The 21,531-nt window shown below is 45.8% G+C and overlaps 1 protein-coding gene across 1 annotated transcript; it reads right to left on the bottom strand.

Moving 5' to 3' along the window:
* Positions 1 to 1,474: 1,474 nt before the first annotated feature.
* On the bottom strand, positions 1,475 to 6,125 carry DBNDD2 (dysbindin domain containing 2; the record flags this gene model as incomplete). The annotated part of the gene is given in 6 exon segments (XM_082669980.1): positions 1,475 to 2,325; positions 3,677 to 3,814; positions 4,007 to 4,153; positions 5,842 to 5,902; positions 5,905 to 6,042; positions 6,045 to 6,125. Coding segments are annotated over 6 exon segments (771 nt in total). The 3' UTR covers positions 1,475 to 2,119.
* Between the last annotated feature and the right edge of the window lie 15,406 nt (positions 6,126 to 21,531).

Below are 21,531 nucleotides of genomic sequence, written 5' to 3'. Positions count from 1 at the left end.
CCCATTCTCCTCCTAAACTACTCCTACTCCACTTTCAGATCTCAGCTCAAAACCACTTCCTCCAGGCAAACACCTCTTGACCTCTCTTAATAGGCTATTAACTCCTTCCTAGCACTAGTCCTGGTTGCAGTTTTACATTTGGGTCCCCAATAGACCCTGAACTCCATAAGAGCAGGATGGGGTCTTTTTTTTTTTCTTTTTTTGTGCCACTACCACATTCCCAAGGCCAAGCTCAGTGTCTTACACATGTTAACACTGACATTTAATATTTATTGAATGAATGTCATTTATTTGCTCATACCCTGCCTCAACCCAGTTAAGCTAATCATCACCACTATCTTCTAGGCCACCGTTGTCTCTTGCCTGGATTACTGTGTTACGTCTGTCTGGAGCCTGTCCTCTTCCAGTATGTTCTCTACACTGCAGCCAGAATTATCTTTTTAGGAAGCAACATCAACCACTTGTAATCCTTCATTACTCCCAATAAAGTTCAAAGTCGTAACGTGTAAACTGCTAGTTATCTACCCAATGACTGCTGTCCCCTTGTTTCTCAGTAACATAACCCTGATTTTATCAAGACAGCAGGGTGTCCTACCAAAGGACTACCCCAGCCTCTGCAGTAGCCAGGGTGCTTCTGAGAGGTCTGACAGGAAGTATAGGAATCAGACGCATTGGTAATTGAAACTTGAAGGGTTATTGTCTTTCCAAACGCCAGAATTTCCTTTCTTCTAGATAATGTTGTGTCCCTAAGTCTATAAAACATCTGTAAATGAAACATCCCTCAGGTTACCAAGTTCTGGCCAATGAGATGTAAGTGGACGCTATTGGTTAGAACTTCCAGGAATGCTTGTCGAGGTGGGACTCGGCAGCAGGTCGGGCCTTTTTTGCCCATCCTTAATCTCTTCTCCTTCTTTCCACCAGCTTCAGAGACATGATGGCTGGGGCCTCAACAGCCATTTCAGCCATGAGGTGTCAATGAGAATTCCAGCCATGGGCCTTAGATGGCTGCACAAAAAGAGCCAAGAAGGACCCTGGTGTCCAATAACCGTGGAGCGACCACATCGCCCTGCGCTTTGGACTTCCTTTACATGAGGAAACCAGGTTTATACCTTAAGTCACTGGTATTTTACTAGCAAACTGAAACTTGATACAGGCTTCAAAGCGTTTTACGACCTGACCTTTGTCAATCTTGCCTCTCCCTTCATCTGCTCAAATTCAACAATTCAGTCAAGCTGAATGTTTTTCAGCTCCTCGGGACTTTTCTCTCCATTTAAAGTCTTTCCAAGCTGCTCTTTCTGCCTGGGTTACAGCCCCACCTGGCTAACTCCTCCTCAGCCTCTGCAACCCAGCTTAAAAGTCACCTCTTCAACGACCATAAAAGCCAGGTTAAGATGCCCATTTTCTGGTAACAGAACAGTTCCTCGGCATGCTACTTATTACGCTGTGAATTGTGGTGCTGACTTGATTTTCTCCTCCATGAAGGCAGGCAGCCTGTCTTGTTCAAAACTGTATTCCAAATCTGCAGCTAATTCCAAATAACGACTTCTTGAATACATGGAGTAAATGAGTCATGGGAATATGGTATTGGTCAGAGAGCTAAAGAAATGTATTGGGTTTGATATCTGTACAATGTGAACAGATGAAGTGGAATGGTTGGCATATTATTATCTGTTTATTATTCATACCGTGCCCTGTTCCGAAAAGGATGTAAGGAAGCAGGATGGCTGGAGTACCATCTCACTGGGAGTGTTAAGGAGTTCACGTCCATTTAGAGACACTGGTTTAGGAGATGCTATCAGGAAACTGCAGGATAGTTTGGAGGAGGGAAGAGTGCTAAGAAAAGCAGTGGCATCTTGTCCTATCTCGTCTTCCATCTCCTCACTTGCAGGCCCTACCTCAGGAGTAAGCCAAAACCTGGCAGGGAGGTTGCAGCAGGGAAAGGTTAGCAGTAAAGCAGGAGCGGGTTAATTCCCAGAAAGGTACACCACCCACCGTCCTTTCCCCCCTCTGGTGCCTACTGCAGGTAAAGAGTCTGGTCTTCTCCGAAGCGCTCTGGCTGGGCCTGCGGTCTCAAGTGGAGAATAGGCAGCTCAATCAGTCTATAGGTGTGGGCCCACTGCTAGCTGCAGGCTCCAGGCTCTGCCCCGCCATCTCCCCCATCCTCCTCCTCGTCAGACTGTGCCAAGGGCGTGTCTGCTCCGCCATCACTGACATCCGGGCTGTGCGGATTGGTGGAGGAGTCAGAGGACGAGGAGAAAGTGCGGGATGTGGTCCTGTCTGCCGTAGGCATTGGCAGGCTCAGCTCCTCGGGACGGTCGTCCACCCCTGCCCAGAGAGAAGAGCCCGTCAGGGCCACGAACAGGGCTTCAGAGGACTCTTAGAGGCGCTCTGGCCAGGAGACACTGAGGCCCAGAGGGGAGCAGGGACTTGACCAGTCACCCGGCCAGGCTCCTGACTCCCAGTTCCTTCCACTTCACCGCACCACATCTGGGATCTAGAGTCTGGTCAATCAAGTCAAGAGTTCAAATTCTACCTACGTCGCTTCCTTGCTACTGAGTAGTTTTGGGCAAGTCACTTACTTTCCCTCTGAAGGACTCTGCCCCTCCTCCGTAAAAAAGGGACCCCGACATTCCAGAGGGTTTTGAGGATGAAATCTGAGAATGCTCATAAACTGTCTGGCACATAGACCACCAATAAATAGCAGGTTTTCTTTTTTGTTTTGTTTTTGTTTTGTTTGCGGTACGTGGGCCTCTCCCTGCTGTGGCCTCTCCCGTCGCGGAGCACAGGCTCCGGACGCGCAGGCTCGGCGGCCATGGCTCATGGGCCCAGCCGCTCCACAGCATGTGGGATCTTCCCGGACTGGGGCACGAACCCGCGTCCCCTGCATCGGCAGGCGGACTCTCAACCACTGCGCCACCAGGGAAGCCCAATAGCAGTTTTAAGTAAGAGAATATCTATCTTATAGGTTAAGGATGTGGGCTTTGGAGTCAGATAGCTCTGGTTCGAATCCAGCTTCTCTACTTTCTGGCTATGTGACAACAATATCTCTGACTCTAATGTCCCTTTTTTATATATATATATATATATTTTTTTTTTTTTTTTTTTTTGGCCGCATGCCATGTGGGAACTTAGTTTCCTGACCAGGGATCGAACCCACGCCCCTTGCATTGGAAGCTTGGAGTCTTGACCACTGGACCACCAGGGAAGTCCCTCTAATGTCCTTCTTTATAAGATGGGAATAATCCCACCTGCCCTCATAGGACATTGTAAGGACTGAGATAATATATGTAAAATAGCTTAGCACAGTATTAGAAACCTAATAAAGTGCAAAATAAATATTAAGATGACTAAAACTGCTTAAGTTGTCTAATATAAAAATCATATTTTTATGTTATTTTAATTATGTTAATTAACTACATTAATTTCACAAATATAAAATTGACAAAGGCTAAGGGGGTTGGGCCTTCCTAGAGTTTTGGATTAGGAATCTGTAATCCAGCTTCCCTCAAGGTCAACTTCCCTAAAATCAGAACAGACAGCTGTTTCATGGGTGGAAATGCCCACTCCCAGCCCCTACATGCATACTTCCCCAGTCCAGCCTTGCAACCTCACTTCAGAGCCCTGACATCCGGCTCTGGCTAACCGGTGCCCAAGTGCCCGAAGTAAAGGGGCATACCAGATGTCTGGGGGGTCGGTGGAGGATCTTCGCAAGGCAAGAACACGTCAGCTCCGTCCTGATCCCCCAGGTCGATAAGTTCCACTTGCTCAAGTGTGTCCACATTCACCTCCATGGATGAGATACTACCTATGGGGGCTGCAGATCAAGAAGGGGGCAAGTCAGGAGGAGCCAGGCCAGAACTGACAGGATGGTCAGAGACATATGTCAGGTCTGGAGATAAGACGTTTCGAGGGCCAAGAAAACCAGGGGGGAGGTACCAAGATTCAGGACCTATAGGACTTCCTCCCTGCCCCACCCTAGTCCCTCTCTCCAGGATTCAGAACTTACGTCTGTGCGACTCGAGATGCAGGTGGGACAGGGGGAAGACAAACTCTGTCTCAGGCTGTAAAATGTCCTCAAAGAATTTCTGCCGCTCCCGAAGGCGGAGCTGCTGGCGCTCCAGGGCTGCCCTCGGATTTGGGTCCATGTCAGCTCCTGTAAGAGCAAGTACAGCTATGAAGTTGAGAGGGGATTCCGTGGGGGCCTGGGCTTGGGGAGCCCCCCTGCAGCCAGCATCCCAGCACTGGGGCCTCTCGACTTGACTACCTCCTCCCCTTTCCTAAAACAAAGTCCATTACCACAAACTTCAAGTCTCACGCAGAGGCGGGGCTGACCCTAGCTCCACAAAGGGGATGCCAGTTCCAGGCACAGCAAAAGAGGCTCCTCTGTATTCAGGGAACGCGGTCAATGGCCAAGTCTCAGCATCATGCCCTTCGGAGAGGGGTTGGAAGGGCTGGTTCAGCTCAAATGGGGGAGGCATGTTTTCCGCTCAATGGACCCAGCCTCTCCTCAGAAGGCTGGGGAAGAGGACAGAGAGGAAGGTCCCTTCCTCCAGGCTGCAGCTCTGGTTCCTGGCCATTCTTCAAAACCCAGACGAAAGCTAAAGTACCCCCTCCCCTACTCTCCCTCTCTCTCTCTACACACACACACACACACACACACACACACACACACACACACGTGCACACACACACACCCCCACCACCACCAGCATCCCTACCAAACCCTGCTCTTTAATCACAGACGTGACTTCTAGGCTTGGCTCTGCCCCTAAGGAAGTCAGCTTTCCAGCCTCAGTCTCCGCATCTGAAAATGGCATCATCCTCCTACCTGCCTCCAGCACAAGACACAGGCGGTGAAGGTGCTCTGCAAAACGGAAAGCTCTGGTCCCCGTGCTATTTACAGGACACCATCTCTTCTCTGCCCCCCACAGCTGTTTCTTTGAGCTCCTCTCCTCTGACACATCTCAATGTCTGCTCTCCCCACTAGGCATCGAGTAGCAATGGGAAGGGTGCAATTCAGACCAGGCCTTCCGGCCCCCAGTGCCGAGAGCTTTCCAGAACGCCATTCACTCGGATTCGCTCCATTCCGTTCCTGAGCCCATCACCGGAGGCAAGGGAATATCAAGCTTGAGGACCAGATCATCATCCTCCGCCTACTGCCTTCCCCACCTCCTCTGGACTCGGCATATCTGAGACCCTGGCCGGCTCCACCGGCGCTGGGGTGGGCCGCGAGAGACCCAAACCCAAGTGGGCCAGGCAGGGCCAAGGAAGTGTGGGGAGACCATGTGGCCGGTGCTGGGAGCGGAGGAGGGAGGCGCTGACGCCGATTCCTGGGAAAGGCTCTTAGCGCTGCCGCCCAGGTCACAATACTAAAAATACCCAGGGCCTCTGGGGCTGTCTGGGGGCGGGGAAGGGCGACAAAGAGGGTCGGGGTCGGGGAACTGGAGGGGACCACGGGCTCCGGGACGCCCCCTCTCTTTCCCCCTCACCCCATCAACCTCAGGAAACTGGAGGGGCTGCCCCCTGGGGAGGTGCGGAGCTAAGCGCTGGGGAGAGGAAGGGGGGTGTTTACATAACTGAAGGTGCAGGGGAGAGGGGTGGAGAGAGCTGTAGAGATTTGGGTGGCCGGAGGCGGCCAGGGGCCCGGCCAGTGGAATGGAGCGCTCCCTCTTCGTTCTGCCCCACCCGCACTGGAGTCAGCGAGAGCGAAAGAATTCCCTAAAAGGGGACACGCCGCGACCGCGGGGGAAGGGGGGGAAGGCGGAGGGGTCCCCCGGCCGTTCCGCTCGCGCTCCCCCCCGGCCTCCCGCTGCACCTGCGCCCGCCCAGCGGAGCCCCTACCTGCCGCGCCCAGAGCCCCCGCTGACTCAGGCTGTCCGCTGCGGCGCGACGGCGGTGGGGGCGTGGTACCGGGCAGCGCCGGCCGGGGTGGGGCTGCGCCTCCGGGTCTCCCCCGGGACGGACTGGCCCTGGGAGCCGGGAACGAGGAAGCGGCGGGAGGCGGAAGTGGGGGAGGGGCGGCGGCGGGCACACACGCTTCTGCCGGTCGCCCGGCGGCCGCAAGGAGCCCCTGCGGGCGCGATCGTTCGCAGTTCCAGGGCGGGCAAAAAGTTCCCGGCACGCATCCCTCCTCCCCGCGACCCGTCGGGCCCCTCGGCGCTCCGCCCGGCTCCGCGCGCTCCCATACGCGGGCTCTCAGCCCCTGCTCCCGGCTGCTCCCCGACTCCCGGGCAGCCCCGACGCCAGCTCCACGCGCCGGCACCCGGACTCCCCAGCACCCTCGGCCACGTTCGGCACGCTTAGACGCACACCCCTCGAGAAGGCGTATGCAGGGTCAGAGGGGCTGGGGACTCGCTGCCGCCCATCAGGGCAGGTGCACTGTGGCGGAGGCCCCCTTACCCTGGGACTCACCCCGCAGCCCCCGGTTCCCGGCTCCGGGATGGGCAGGGCCGCCGTCCAGCCTTCCAGCGCACTGGGCGGGGTGGGCGCGGGGACGGGGCGGGGTGGGGGGTGGACGCCGGCGGGAAGCCAACTCCTCCGGGGTGCCAAGAGGGACGCTGCGCGTCCCGCCTGGCGGGGGTGGAGGAGCGAAGCGGAAACTGTGGGCCCAGAGGGGAAACGCTTGCCCCTCTCGCAGTGCCTCCTGGCTCAGACCAGGGCCACAAGTCTCCTGGATCGAGGCACTGTGCTTATTTTCCTCCTCCTCCCTTCCACCCTGTGCCCGTACGTAGCTCCAGAAACCGCGGGGTGGCGGGGTGGCAGGGTAGGGGGGCGTCTGTCGGAGATGCTTCTGCCGTGGGGTCACTCGATCATTCATTCAACAAACATCCACGAGCAAGCCAGAAACTAGGAGTCATCCTTGGCATCTCCCTGTCTTTCAATGCCCACATTAAAACACATCTCCATTAACTGTCGATTCTCTTTCCTAAATATCTTTTCAATCCGCCGCTTCTCTCCGTTTCCACCACCATCTCTCCCTTGGCTCCTACGGAAACCTTCTCTCTGGTTTTCTTGTACTCTGGTCCTGCGGCGCTCCATCCCCACAGCAGTTAGTCGTCACTGTAGAATCGAGAGTGCTAACCATGGAACCCCACAGCAGTCATTTCAAAAACGCAGGTCCGATGTGCCACCCCCTGCTTAAATCCCTCCTTTGTTAGAATGAAATCCGGGTGCTGACATCTGAGCTGAGTCTTAAAGAAATGAGTTCAACAAGCAGAGAAGAGGGGGAAGGGCATGTACAAAGGGACAGAGGTGTGAAAAGTCCGGACATATTCAGGCTTCCCTGTCAGGAGACCAGCACTCAGTACAAATACCTAAAGCTCTGCCTCTTCTATTGTTACTGAGATCCCTAAACAATCCTGTGAGATAAGTACAGCAAGCAGCTTTCCCATTATTTTACAAGCAAGGAAACCAGTTTGTGGGAGGCAAAAAGTGCAGTGGTTAGGAGCACAGGCCTGGGAGTCTCCTAGCAGTTTTAAGTAAGAGAATATCTATCTTATAGGTTAAGGATGTGGGCTTTGGACCTGAATTCCTTGGGTGATAAACCTAGCTCTGGTGTCTAGCCAGCTGTGTAAACAATTTCTCTGATCCTTGATTTCTTTGCCTATTAGGTAGGAATAATTAATCCCCACCTCCTATGAGATAATTCATATAAAATGCTTAGTACAGGACTTGGGCACTCTGGAGATGCTCAGTAAACAATAAACACTAGTTGTTTTGTCTGTAATCGATTCTGAGAAAGGGAGGAAACTGCTTTCTTCCATGAATTTCTGAAATTATAGGAAGTAGGCTCTAACCTTCTACAGAGCTTATTATGTGCCTGTCACTGTTCTAAGTGCTTTGCATGTATTAACTCTTCTAATCCTCTTAATAATCCTGTGAGGTAAATACTATTTTTACTTCCATTTTACAGATACAGAAACTGAGATATAGAGAGGTGAAGGAACTTGTCCAAGGCCTTACAGCAACTAAGTGATGGAGCGAAAATTCAAACCCAAGTAGGCTGCTTCCAGAGACTGTGCTTATAACCATGGCTCCAGCCTGCTCCGCTTTTATCCCGTTGCAGCTTTCATCTTCCGAGAAATGTTTTGCTCAGTCTGATTCTTATTCCTCATTAATGGATGGAGTAGATACTTGGTCCCGTTTTCTAGCACAGAGGAATGAGGCCAAGTCAAAAGTACAGTGGATGAGAGCTCAGCTCCCAAAGTCACCTCCCCCCTTTTCAGGCCTATCCCTGGGAACAGAACTGCATGGATTATTTTGAGCCGTCCCCAAGATGGTGACAGATCAGGAACCTCTCTGTCCCTTTGCCAGATATTTGCCACATACAAGGGTGGAAGAGGAAAAAGCATCCAAGTTAGAAATAATTCACAGGGCTAAGCTGGAAGGGTATTAGCCAAGAGAGAGGCCCAGGCAGCAGACCCAAGGGTGGATGGCAAAAGGAGTTGAAAGGATCAGTGAAAAAGTAGATGGCTTAGACTTCTGGGTTCCATCTAGGATGCCAAAGCTGGGAAGAGCATCATTACCACACTAATAATTTTTTTAAACCGTTAGGTAATTATAAAAGTATTACTTTCGTCAAACCCAGCAGTGAGCTAAGGCTGCAGAGCAACCAATTAACCTGAATTCCAAAGAAGGACAGGCACCTCCAAGAAGAAATAGGATGTAGGCACGGCACACCTCTGAAGTAGGAGGAAGGCAAGGTTTCCGTGCAAACAGGTAAGGAGAGTTCAGCTACACTTTTTATTGCTAAAGGCCAGGTGTGGCTAGCATGAGAGTATAGAATCCTTGGGAGTCACAGACACTAAAAATAATCATAGAAACAACAAAACCAAACTTTGTTCAACTCCTGACAAGATTGGCTCAATTCTCAACACTAATGGCCTAAGAAAAGAAGAGATATGATAATTTCCAGGCAAAAATCATATTGACCTCAGCCTCTACTGTTCTACACATTATGTCCAGGAATCAAAAATTACAACACGCACATCAAAAGCAGTTTAAGAAAAACAACAAAAAAAAAAACCCCTATTGTCAAGAGACAAAGCAATCAACAGAACCAGATAACTCTCTGGAGTTACCTAACAGAAAATTTAAAACAACTATAACAATATGTGAAAGGCTCTGTTGGAAAATATGGACAACATGCATAAACAGAAGGGGAGTTTTAGCAGGGAGATGGGGACTATAAAAAGGAGTCATATGGAAAATGCTAGAAATTTTAAAAACCTGTAACAGAGATGAAGAATGCCTTTGACAGCCTCATCAGTAAACTCAACACAGCTGAGGAAAGAATCAGTGAACTTGAAGATAGGTCAACAGAGACTACCCAAACTGAAACAGAAAGAGAAAAAAAAGAGTGAAACAAAACAGAACAAAACCCCCAGAAGATCCAAAGCTAACATGTGCATAATTTGAATCCCAGAAAGAGAAGAGATAGAGATAGGAACACACACACACATACACACACACACACCCACACACACACACACATTTGTAGAAATAATGGTCAACAATTTTCCAAAAATAATGAAAGAACCACAGAGCGAAGAAAATCATAGAATCAAAAAAAAAACCCATTAAATACCAACAGACAAACACACACACACACACACACACACACACACACAATATGATCTATCATATTCAAACTGTTGAAAACCCAAGATAAAGAGAAAATCTTGAAGGCATCAAGAGGAAAACGACACAGTACCTACAGAGGAACAAAGATAAGAATTACAGCAGATTTCTCATTAGAGAAGAAATTATATGACTAGAAGATAATAGAATGATATCTTTAAAATGCTGGAAGAAAAAAAAGACTGTCAACTTGCAATTCTATACTCAGCAAGAAACTCTCTCAAACATGAAGGTGATATAATAATTCTTTTCAGATGATCAGAAACAGAAAATTCATTACCAGCAGATCAGCCTTACAAAAAATGGTAGAAGTTCTCAAGGCAGAAAGAATATGATACCAGAGAAAAACCTGGACCTACATAAAGAAATGAAGATCTCCAGAAATGGATGGAATAAAGGTAAATATGAGACTTTTGTTTTTTAATCATCTTAAAAGATAACTGGGCTTCCCTGGTGGCACAGTGGTTAGGAATCTGCCTGCCAATGCAGGGGACACAGGTTCGAGCCCTGGTCCCAGAAGATACCACATGCTGTGGAGCAACTAAGCCTGTGTGCCACAACTACTGAGCCTGCGAGCCACAACTACTGAAGCCTGCTTGCCACAACTACTGAAGCCCGCGTGCCTAGAGCCCATGCTCTGCAACAAGAGAAGCCACCGCAATGAGAAGCCTGCACACCACAACAAAGTGGCCCCCACTTGCCGCAACTAGAGAAAGCCCACACGCAGCAACGAAGACCCAACGCAGCCAAAAATAAATAAATAATAAATTTATTTATTTAAAACAAAAAAAAAACAAGCAATTGCAAACTTTTTGAAATACTGGATTGGCCAAAAAGATGTTATGGAAAAACACAAGTGAACTTTTTGGCCAACTCAATAAATGAAAAAATAAAAATCTCAGGGAAGCAAATAGAAGATACAAAGAAGAACCACATAGAAATATTAGCACTGAAGAAAAAGTAACTGTACTGGGTCGAACAGTGTCCTCCAAAAATTCACGACTACCTAATACCACAGATTGTGACCTTATTTGGAAATAGGGTCTTTGCAGATGTAATTAGTTAAGATGGTGTTGTACTGGATTAGGGTGGGCACTAAGTCCAATAACTGGTATCTTTATAAGACTATGTGAAAACATAAAAAGACACACAGGCGAAAACACCATGTGAAGATGGTGGCAGATATCAGAATGATCGATCTCAAGCCAAGGAATGCCAAGGATCGCTGGCAATCACCAGACGCTAGGAAAGGGGTATGGAACAGATTCTCCCTTGGAGATTCCAGAAGGAACCAACACCTTGATTTTTAGACTTTTGGCTTCCAGTACTGTGTGAAAATAAACTTCTGTTGTTTTAAGCCATCAAGTTTCTCGTAATTTGTTAGAGCAACCCTATGAAACTAACACAAATTAGTTTAAATTTAAAAATTTTTAATTTAAAATTTAAAAAAAAACCCTCACTGGATAGGCTCAATAGAAGAATGAAAATAACATATGAAAGGATTGGTGAATTTCAAGATAGAACAGTAGAAATTACCCAATCTGAAAAACAAGGAAAATTAGATTTTAAAGAAGAAGGAAGGAAGGAAAGAAGGGAGGGAGGGAGGAAGGGAAAAAGGAAGGACAGAGCCTCAACAACCTGTGAGACAATAACAAAAGGTTTAACATTTGTGTCACTGGAGTCTCAAGTGGAGGGAAAACAAGTGGAACTGAAAAAGCATTCAAAGAAATAATGGCTGAAATTTCCCAAAATTTAACAAAGAACTACACCCCCTCCCTATTTTTGAATTCTCCCTTTTGAAAAGATCAATAAAATTGACAAACCTCTGACAATACTAACAAAGAAAAAAGAAGAGAGAGAGTGACCTAAACTCTCAATATCATGAGTGCAACAGAAAATATCCCTACAGACTCTGCAGATGTTGTAAAGATAATAAAGGACCAATAGGAACAGCTCTACACACATAAATTCGACAACTTAGATGAAAAGGACCAATTCCTCAAAAAGTACAAACTGCCAAAATTCATCCAACATGAAACAGGTAATTTAAATAACTCTATAACTATTACAGAAATTGAATTTGTAGTTAATTAAAAACAAAACACCAAAAAAACACAAAATTCTTGAAAGAGAAATCCCCAGGCCCAGAGAGTTTCACTGGAGAAATCTACACAACATTTTTAGAAGAATTAAACCAATTTTATACAATCTTTTTCAGAAAATGGAATAGGAGGGGACACCTCTCCACTTGTTTTATAAAGCTAGTATTACCTTGATACCAAAACCAGACAAAGACAGTACTGAAATAAAATAAAACACAATAGACACATTTCATCTAAGTTGACAGATTTGAGGGCATAGAGTTATTCATGATGTTCCTTTATTATCCTTTAGATGTCCCTGAGATCAGTAGTGACGGCCCCTCTTAAATTTCGTTTTTTTTTAATATTTATTTTAAAAATAAATAAAATAAAAAATTTATTTAAAATAAAATTTAAAAGAATTTCTTTTAAAAAATATATGTATGTATTTATTTATTTATTTAACTGCATCGGGTCTTAGCTGCCACACTCGGGATCTTTGCTGCCATGTGCGCTGGCTCTAGAGCACACTGGCTTAGTTGCCCCGTGGCACGTGGGATCTTATTTCCCCGACCAGGAATCGAACCTGGGTCCCCCGCATTGGAAGGTGGATTCTTAACCACTGGGGTACGAGGGAACTCCCTTAAATTTCTAATATTGGTAATTTGTGTCTTCTTTTTTTTCTTGGTTAGTCTGGCCAGAGGTCTGTCAATTCTATTTATTTTTCCAAAGGATCTGTTTTTGGTTTCATTGATTTTCTCTATTGTTTTCCTATTTTCAATTTCATTGACTTCTCCTCTAATTTTTATTACTTCTTTTATTTTGCTTGCTTTAGGCTTAAATTGCTCTTCTTTCTCTAGTTTTATAAGGTGAAAGCTTAGATTGATTTCTGATCTTTCTTCTTTTCTAATATACACATTTAGTGCTATAAATTTCCCTCTACGCACTGTTTTCACTGCATCCCACAAATTTTGAGAAGCTGTATGTCCATATTGTTCAAAATATTTTTAAATTCCTCTTGAGATTTCTTCTTTGATCCATGTGTTATTTAGTAGTGTGTTGTTTAATCTCCAAATATCTTGGAATTTCCAGCTATCTGTTATTGGTCTCTAGTTTGTTTCCATTTTGGCTTGAGAACACACTTTGTATGATTCCTACTTTTAAAAATCTGATCAGGTAGGATTTATGGCCCAGAATGTGGTTTATCTTGAACGTTCCATATGAGCTTGAAAAGAATGGGTATTCTGCTGTTCTTGGATGAAGTATTCTATAAATTTTATAGTATAAAAGCCAACTAGGGCTTCCCTGGTGGCGCAGTGGTTGAGAGTCCGCCTGCCAATGCAGGGGACATGGGTTCGTGCCCCGGTCCGGGAGGATCCCACATGCCGCGGAGCGCCTGGGCCCGTGAGCCATGGCCGCTGAGCCTGCGCATCCGGAGCCTGTGCTCCGCAACGGGAGAGGCCACAACAGTGAGAGGCCCGCTTACCGCAAAAAAAAAAAAAAAAAAAAAAAAGCCAACTAGATCAAGTTGACTGATGGTGGTGTTCAACTATATCCTCACTGATTTTCTGCCTGCTTGATTTATCAAGTATTGAAAGAATGGTGTTGAAGTCTCCAACTGTAGTAGTGGATTTGTTTATTTCTCTATGGCGTTCCATCACTTTTGGGGGATTTTTTTTAAAACTATTTATTTATTTATTTGTCTGCACCGGGTCTTAGTTGCGGCTCGCGGGATCTTCGTTGCCACGTGCAGGATCTTCGGTGCAGCATGTGGGATCTTTTAGTTGCAGCATGGGAAATCTTGGTTGTGACATGTGGGATCCAGTTCCCTGAGCAGGGATCGAACCTGGGCTCCCTGCATTGGGAGCACGGAGTCTTAGCCGCTGGACCACCAGGGAAGTCTCCGGAGTTCCACCAGTTTTTACCTCACATATTTTGACACTCTGTTGTTAGGGACACACACATTAAAGATTGTTTGTCTTCATGGAGAATGGACTCCTTTATTATTATTTAATGCCCTTCATCCCCGATAATGTTCCTTGTTCTGAAGTCTGCTTTGACTGAAGTTAAGATATAGCTGCTCCAGCTTTTTTTTTGATTGGTGTTAGCATGGCACATCTTTCTCCATCCCTTTGCTTTTAAACTATCTTGTGTCTTTCTATTTAAAGTGGGATTTTTTTAAAGACAGTATATAGTTGGGTCTTATTTTTTTTATCTACTCTGACAGTCTCAGTCCTTCAATATTTAATATTTAGGCCAGTCACAAAGTGATTACTGATATACTTAGTATAAACATCTACCATGTTTATAACTTTTCTATTTGTTGCACTTGTTCTTTGTTTCTTTTTCTTTCTTTCCCTCTTTTTCTGCTTCTTTTGTTTTAATTAAGTATTTTATAAAATTCTATTTTCCTCTCCTTCCTTAGCTTATAAATGGTACTTCTTTTTAAAAATTTTTAGCTGTTTCCCTAGTTTGTAACATATGTTTACAACTAATTTAAGTCCACTCTCAAACTATAGCAGTTCAAGGGTAGTACAGGTACCATATAAAAGGACCTATATCCATCATAAAAATAGACATAAAAATCTTCAACAGGGCTTCCCTGGTGGCGCAGTGGTTGAGAGTCCGCCTGCCGATGCAGGGGACACGGGTTCGTGCCCCGGTCCGGGAAGATCCCACATGCCGCGGAGCGGCTGGGCCCGTGAGTCATGGTCGCTGAGCCTGCGCGTCCGGAGCCTGTGCTCCGCAACGGGAGAGGCCACAACAGTGAGAGGCCCGCGTACCGAAAAAAAAAAAAAACAAAAAAACTTGAACAAAGTATGAGCAAATTGAGTCTAGCAAATATAAAAAGAATTAAACACCAAAACCAAGTGAGGTTTATTCAGAGATGCAAGCCTAGTTCAATATTCAAGTCAGTTAATGTAATCAACCATAGTAATTAACAAAAGAAAAAAATCACATGATCATATCAACTGACGCAGAAAAATCATAAAATTCAATGGCTATTCATGATAAAAACTCAAGAAACTAAGAATAGAGGGTAACTTTGAACTGGATAAAGACCACCTACAGAAGATCTACAGCTAACGTCATACTTAATGGTGAAAGATAAGATGCTTTCCCCTTAGCATCAAGAACAAGGCAAGGATGTCTGCTTTCACCACTTTTATTCAAAATGGTACTGGAAGTCATAGCCAGAACAATAAAATAAGAAAAGGAAATTAAAGGTATACAGATGTGGGAAGAAAATATTTGCAAGTCACACACCTTACAAAGGGCTCATATCTAGAATATATAAAGAACTCTCAAAACTCAACAGTAAAAAAACAATCCAATTAGAAAATAAGCAAAAGATTTGAACAGATATTTCACCAAAGAGGACATAGAGATGGCAAATAAACACATTAAAATATGCTCAACATCGATAGGCAGTAGGGAAATGCAAACTAAAAGCATGATGAGGTATCACTACACATCTATTTTATACCAGTTAATTAAAAATTAGTGACCATACTAAAAGCAGGTCAGGATGCAAAGAAGCTAGATCATCCAAACATTGCTGGTGGAATGTAAAATGATACAGTCACTCTGGAAAACAGTTCAGCGGTTTCTTAGAAAACTAAACATATACTTAACACAAAATCTAGCAATCATACTCCTTGGTATTGATTACAGAGAAATTAAAACTATGTCCATGTGAAACCTGTACACGAGTGTTCATGTCAGCTTTATTTGTAATAGCCCTAAATGAGAAACAACCCAAATGTTCTTCAGTGGGTGAATGGTTAAACAAATTGTGGTACATCCATACTGTGTAATAATAGTTGGCAAAAGAGGAACAAATTGGTGATACACACAACTGGATGGATATCAAGGGCATTATTCTGAGTACAAAAAAAGCCAAGCCTGCAATGTTACATACTGTATGATTTCATACATGTAACATTCCTGAAATAATAAAAATATAGAAATGGAGATGGGGGACTTCCCTGGTGGCTCAGTGGTTAAGAATCTGCCTGCCAATGCAGGGGACACGGGTTCAAGCCCTGGCCCGGGAAGATCCCACATGCCGCGGAGCAACTAAACCCGTGTGCCACAGTTACTGAGCCTGCGCTCTAGAGCCCACGAGCCACAACTACTGAACCCCGCGTGCCTAGAGCCCGTGCCACAACAAGAGAAGCCACGGGGCAATGAGATGGTCGCGCAACCCAACGAAGAGTAGCCCCCCGCTCACCGCAACTAGAGAAAGCCCACGTGCAGCCACAAAGACCCAATGCAGCCAAAAATAAATAAATAAATTTATTTAAAAAAAAAGAAAATCAAAAGAAAAAAATTAAATATGTATCCCGCTTTGAAATATATATATATGTATATATATATATATATATACATATATATACCCCAATAAACCTAACTTTAAAGAAAGTAAAGTACAAACTATGAGATGAAACAAAATAAAACAATGACGAAAAAAGAGTAGACCCTCACAGCCATCAGGATAGCTACTATAGAAAGAAAGAAAGGAGGGAGGGAGGAAAAATAACAAGTGTTGGTGAGGATGTGGCAAACTGAAACCCTGTGCACTGTTGGTGGGAATGTAAAATAGTGCAGCCACTATAGAAAACAGAATGGTGGTTCCTCAAAAAATTAAAAATAGAGGGACTTCCCTGGTAGTCCAGTGGGTAAGACTCCGAGCTCCCAATGCAGGAGGCCCAGGTTTGATCCCTGGTCAGGGAATTAGATCCCTCATGTCTCAACTAAGAGTCTGCATGCCACAACTAAGAAGTCCACATGCCGCAACTAAGACCCAGCGCAGGCTAAATAAATAAATACTAAAAGAAATTAAAAATAGAATTACCATATGGCCCAGAAATTCCACTTGTGAGTGTACACTCAAAAGAATTTAAAGTAGGGTCTTAAAGAGAGATATTGGGGCTCCCCTGGTGGCACAGTGGTTAAGAATCCACCTGCCAAAGCAGGGGACACGGGTTCGAGCCCTGGCCCGGGAAGATCCCACATGCCGCAGAGCAACTAAGCCCATGTGCCACAACTACTGAGCCTGCGCTCTAGAGCCCATGTGCCACACTACTGAAGCCTGTGCACCTAGAGCCCATGGTCCACAACAAGAGAAGCCACCGCATGTGAAGCCCACACACTGCAATGAAGAGTAGCCCCTACTCGCTGCAACTAGAGAAAGCCCGCGCGTAGCAATGAAGACCCAACACAACCAAAAATAAATAAATTTTTTAAAAAAAAATTTAAAAAGAGAGATATTTGTACACCCATGTTCATAGCAGCATTATTCATAGTAGCCAAAAAGGTGGAAGCAACCCAAGTGCTCATCAATGGATGAGTAGATAAGCAAAATATGGTCTATACGTACAACAGAATATTATTCAGCCTTAAAGGAAGGGAATTCTGCTATAACGTGATGAACCTTGAGGATATTATGCTAAGTGAAATAAGCCATCACAGCAAGACAAATATTGTATGATTCCATTCACATGAGGTCCCTAGAGCAGTCAAATTCATAGAGACAGAAGGTAGAAGGGTGGTTGCCAGGGCTGAGGGGGAGTTGGGAATGGGGAGTTGTTATTTAGTATTGAGTTTCAGTTTTGCAAGATGAAAAGAGTTCTGGAGATGGATGGCGGTGATGGTTACGCAACAGTGTGAATGTACCGAACACTACTGAACTGCCCACTTAAAATGTTTAAGGTGGTAAATTTTGTTATGTGTATTTACCACAACTAAGAAAAACAGAGTGGCAGTTTCTCACTCAAGTGCCTTGGATTTGGTCCAAAAGGCTGACCAGCTGTGTGTCCTTGGGTGTCACTATTCCCATAAATGGTTTTTCCTGTGTAAACGGAAGAGACAAACAAGACAGAATATGGGAATTTGCTTTAGGAGCCATTGCTGGGGTACAATGTCTGGTCAAGGAGAATGCCCTGCCCCCTTGGGGATGAACTCCCTAAGCTTCCAAAGGGAGGGAAGTGAGTGACGATGAAAAGAACAGACTAGAACAGAATGGCAGAGGCGGGCGCCAGCCCCTGGAGCTCAATCAAGCCCCGTTGCCTCGGTTGCTGGAACGCTCCCAGGATGCTCTGACCCTCAGGACAAACTCCCAGCCCCTGAGCCTGTGATCAAGCCCTTAGCAGTCTGTGCCTTGCTCACTCCTCCGGGTTTGGTCACTGCCGCTCTGGGCTCCTACTTTCCACTCCAGCACATACACCAGTTCATAATTCCCTCCCACACCTGCACTTTTAAAATCCCCTCTTTTGAGAGTGCCCTGCCCGGCCCACAGCCCTCTGCCTGGAGGCCATACTCCTCCTTTGTTCCTCGTCACCATCTCTGCGAAGACTTCCCTGGCCTCCCCACACTGCTCCTCTGTGTTCCAGCGGCGCCCGCCCCCCAGCCCTTATCATAGGTAACGCCATTTATTTCACTTTTTCATGAAATACTTAGTGGGCACCTATTGTCGGCCAGGTACTATTCTAGGCTCTGAGGGGTTAGCAACGAAGAGAACAGCCAAAAGTCCCTGCCCCTGAGGAACGCATATTCTAGAAGGACCTCTCCCCTGGGCCTGTGTGCCATCTTCAGTGGGGAGCGCACAGCGGGGCCCCAGCCCTTGGTGCCCAGGTGCTGAGTGGCGGGGGGAGACGACCCTGATGCAGCCCACCAGAGTCCAGCAGGGTCCAGGAAGAGCTGAAATCGCGCAGGGAGAGGGAAGCAGAGGAGCCACGGAGACTGCTGAGGCAGAGGGAGAGGGGCGGGGCTGTGCTCCGCGCCTTCCCTCCCAAGTCACCTCCTGGGTTTCTTCCCTGGTCCACAGAGTGTTTTACCACCCGCTTATCTTTGCCCTAATAATAAAGGGCATGTACATGTAACAAGCTGTTCGGTAGTCTGGTCTTGGTCCATCACCCCTAAAAGGCAGAGCTAAGCACCCCAGATGCACGCACACCCCTCCGCCCGGGTATGGTGTGGATCTGGTACCAGACTGGCTCACTGAGTGAGGTGGTGCCCGAGAGGCTGGATCTCACCAGCTCTTCTGATTATTCAGATGCAGCCAGCTGGGCAGATTACTCAGAGCAGCCTAAGCTGTTAAAATCTCCCATGATCTGTCCCCAGCCCTTCACCATGACTCCGCCTCTGCCCTCATCTCCTGACGCCACTCCTTCCCCCTTCCCTCACCTCCTCCAGGTCTCTCCTCAAATCTCATCTTGCCGGTGAAATGGCCCCATTCCATCCTTTTTAATACAGCAAAGCTTCTACTTTTGTTCTCCCTTTCCGGCCCACACTGTTTACTTTTCTCCACACACTTACTCCCATCCAACGTTAACAGAAGCGTGCTGGAACCGACTCTGAGGGCTTACAAAAGCCTATGACATTTTTAGGAACTTGGTTGGCTGGTTGTTAAGCAATGCCATCACTAAAAATTAAATTATACCAACTTCATCAAGTTAACGATATTAAAAACAAAGGTGAGGGGCTTCCCTGGTGGCGCAGTGGTTAAGAATCCACCTGCCAATGTAGGGGACACGGGTTCGAGCCCTGGTCCGGGAAGATCCCACATGCCACAGAGCAACTAAGCCCATGCACCGCAACTACTGAGCCCACGTGCCACAACTACCAAAGCCCGAGCACCTAGAGCCCGTGCTCCACAAGAGAAGCCACCGCAATGAGAAGCCCACGCACTGCAACGAAGAGCAGTCCCCGCTCACCGCAACTAGAGAAAGCCCGCGTGCAGCAACGAAGACCCAACACAGTCAAAAATAAATAAATAAAAAATAAATTAATTAAAAAAAAATAAAAACAAAGGTGAAAAATGCTCAAACTCATCACTTTCTAATTTTTACTGCCTTTTGCTATTATCTATGACCTTGAGAATCTTTACAGCTGTAGAAATATGGTGGAAATATATAACGTATATAATGTATATAACGTATATAACGTATATAATGTATAATGGCATGCTACTGTGCATTTCTTTTCAACTCTGCATTCATTGACATCACACTGGTAGCTTGAAATCGGCCCTGGTAGGAGTATTTACACCACAGAAACAGGTAAGTATGATAGATCAGGTTTTGATTTATTGTTCTGTTGATTGTCTAGACCAGCAGTTGGCCACGGGCCAAATCCAGCCCACCAACTATTTCTGTAAATAAACTTTATTGCAACACAGCCAGGCCCACTCATTTCCATATCTGTGGCTGCTTTCACATCCCAAGAGCAGTTGAGTAGTTGCAACTACATGGCCTGCAAAGTCTAACATATTTACTATCTTGCTCCTTACAGAAGAAATTTGCCTACCCCCGGTCTAGCCTTAAGAAAGTAATGGAGGAAATGTTAATAATGTAGATTAAATGTAAATATGTTCTGTCTATAGCTGCTACAGGCAGATCTCATTTTATTTCGCTTTACTGCACTTCACAGATAGTGCGGTATTTACAAATTGAAGGTTTGTGGAAACCCTAGTTGAACAAGTCCATAGGCACCATTTTTTCAACAGCATTTGCTTGCTTCATGTCACTGTGTCACATTTTGGTAATTTTCACAATATTTCAAACTTTTTCACTATTATACTAGTTACAGTGATCTGTGACCTTTGATGTTGCTGCTACGACTTGCTGAAGGCTCAGATGATGATCAGTGTTTTTTAGCAATTAAGTATTTTTAAATTAAGGTATGTACATTTTTTTAGACATAATGCTATTATTGCACACTTAACAGACTACAGTATAGTGTAAACATAACTTTCATATGCACTGGGAAACCAAAAGATTCAGGTAGCTCGCTGTATTGCAGTGGTCTGGAACCGAACCTGCCATATCTCTGAGGTATGCCTGTACATTGAAAATAGCCACACACACGCAAAAAAAGCTGAGCAAATATACTCCCAGTATCTGAAAACTGTGATCTAATACAGCAAAGAAGTCGATCAGGTCATTGAGAAATGAGTTGAATTCCAACATCTTTGTTCTTTCACTTTTTCATTTTCTTACATCAACATTCATGTTGGAACTACACTTGTTCATCAGTTATAACCATAGGTTGACTATGGATGCCAGAGTTAGGCAAAATTCAAGAAAAGTATACTGTAAGAATAAACTGGCTATACCGAATTCACAATAAAGAGTATTGTAGAATTTTATTAGGTTTCTTTCAGTAAAATTTATGATAAACACACATTCACACACACATATACACACTTTGTTTCAGAGAGCCTATTGTTAAACCCTTACAAGCACACACACGCTCCACTAGAATGTAAGTTCCTTGATGGTAGGAATTGTTTTTTTTTTAATCCAGCGCTTAGAACACACCTAACACATAGCAGATACACAGTCAACACATGTGACATGAATGGACATATGAGCATAGTTGGGAACCCACGTTTCATGGGTTGACGGTCAGACCTTACGTTTCCAGCTCCAACATTATCCAGCTGTGTGGATAAATTATTTAATTTCTTTGAACTCTGGCTTCTTTATTAAAACAAACAAACAAACAAACAAAAAGACGGGGGAATCTTCCTACCTCACAGGGAGATGGTGACAATATATGCCTCTGCCTGGCACCTACCAGGTTTCTCCACAGACAGGAGTTTCCTCCTCACCCTCCACCCCTGTCATCCACATACTCCTCGGAGACAGCCCTGCCACTGTCACACATTTCAGTGATGTCACAGCCCCCTCCCTGGGAGCCCCAGCACAATCATCCCCATGCCCAGCCTGAGCGCTGGCTGAGCTGAGAGAGGCAGGGGGCAGGCGGTGCCTTGCTCCATCTGTCTCTGAGGCCTCACAGCTCCAGC

Source organism: Grampus griseus, assembly GCF_964374135.1.
Source record: "Grampus griseus genome assembly, chromosome: 14".
NCBI lineage: Eukaryota > Metazoa > Chordata > Mammalia > Artiodactyla > Delphinidae > Grampus > Grampus griseus.
Note: the sequence above shows the minus strand (reverse complement) of the source record. Positions and strands in the feature narration are given on the sequence as shown.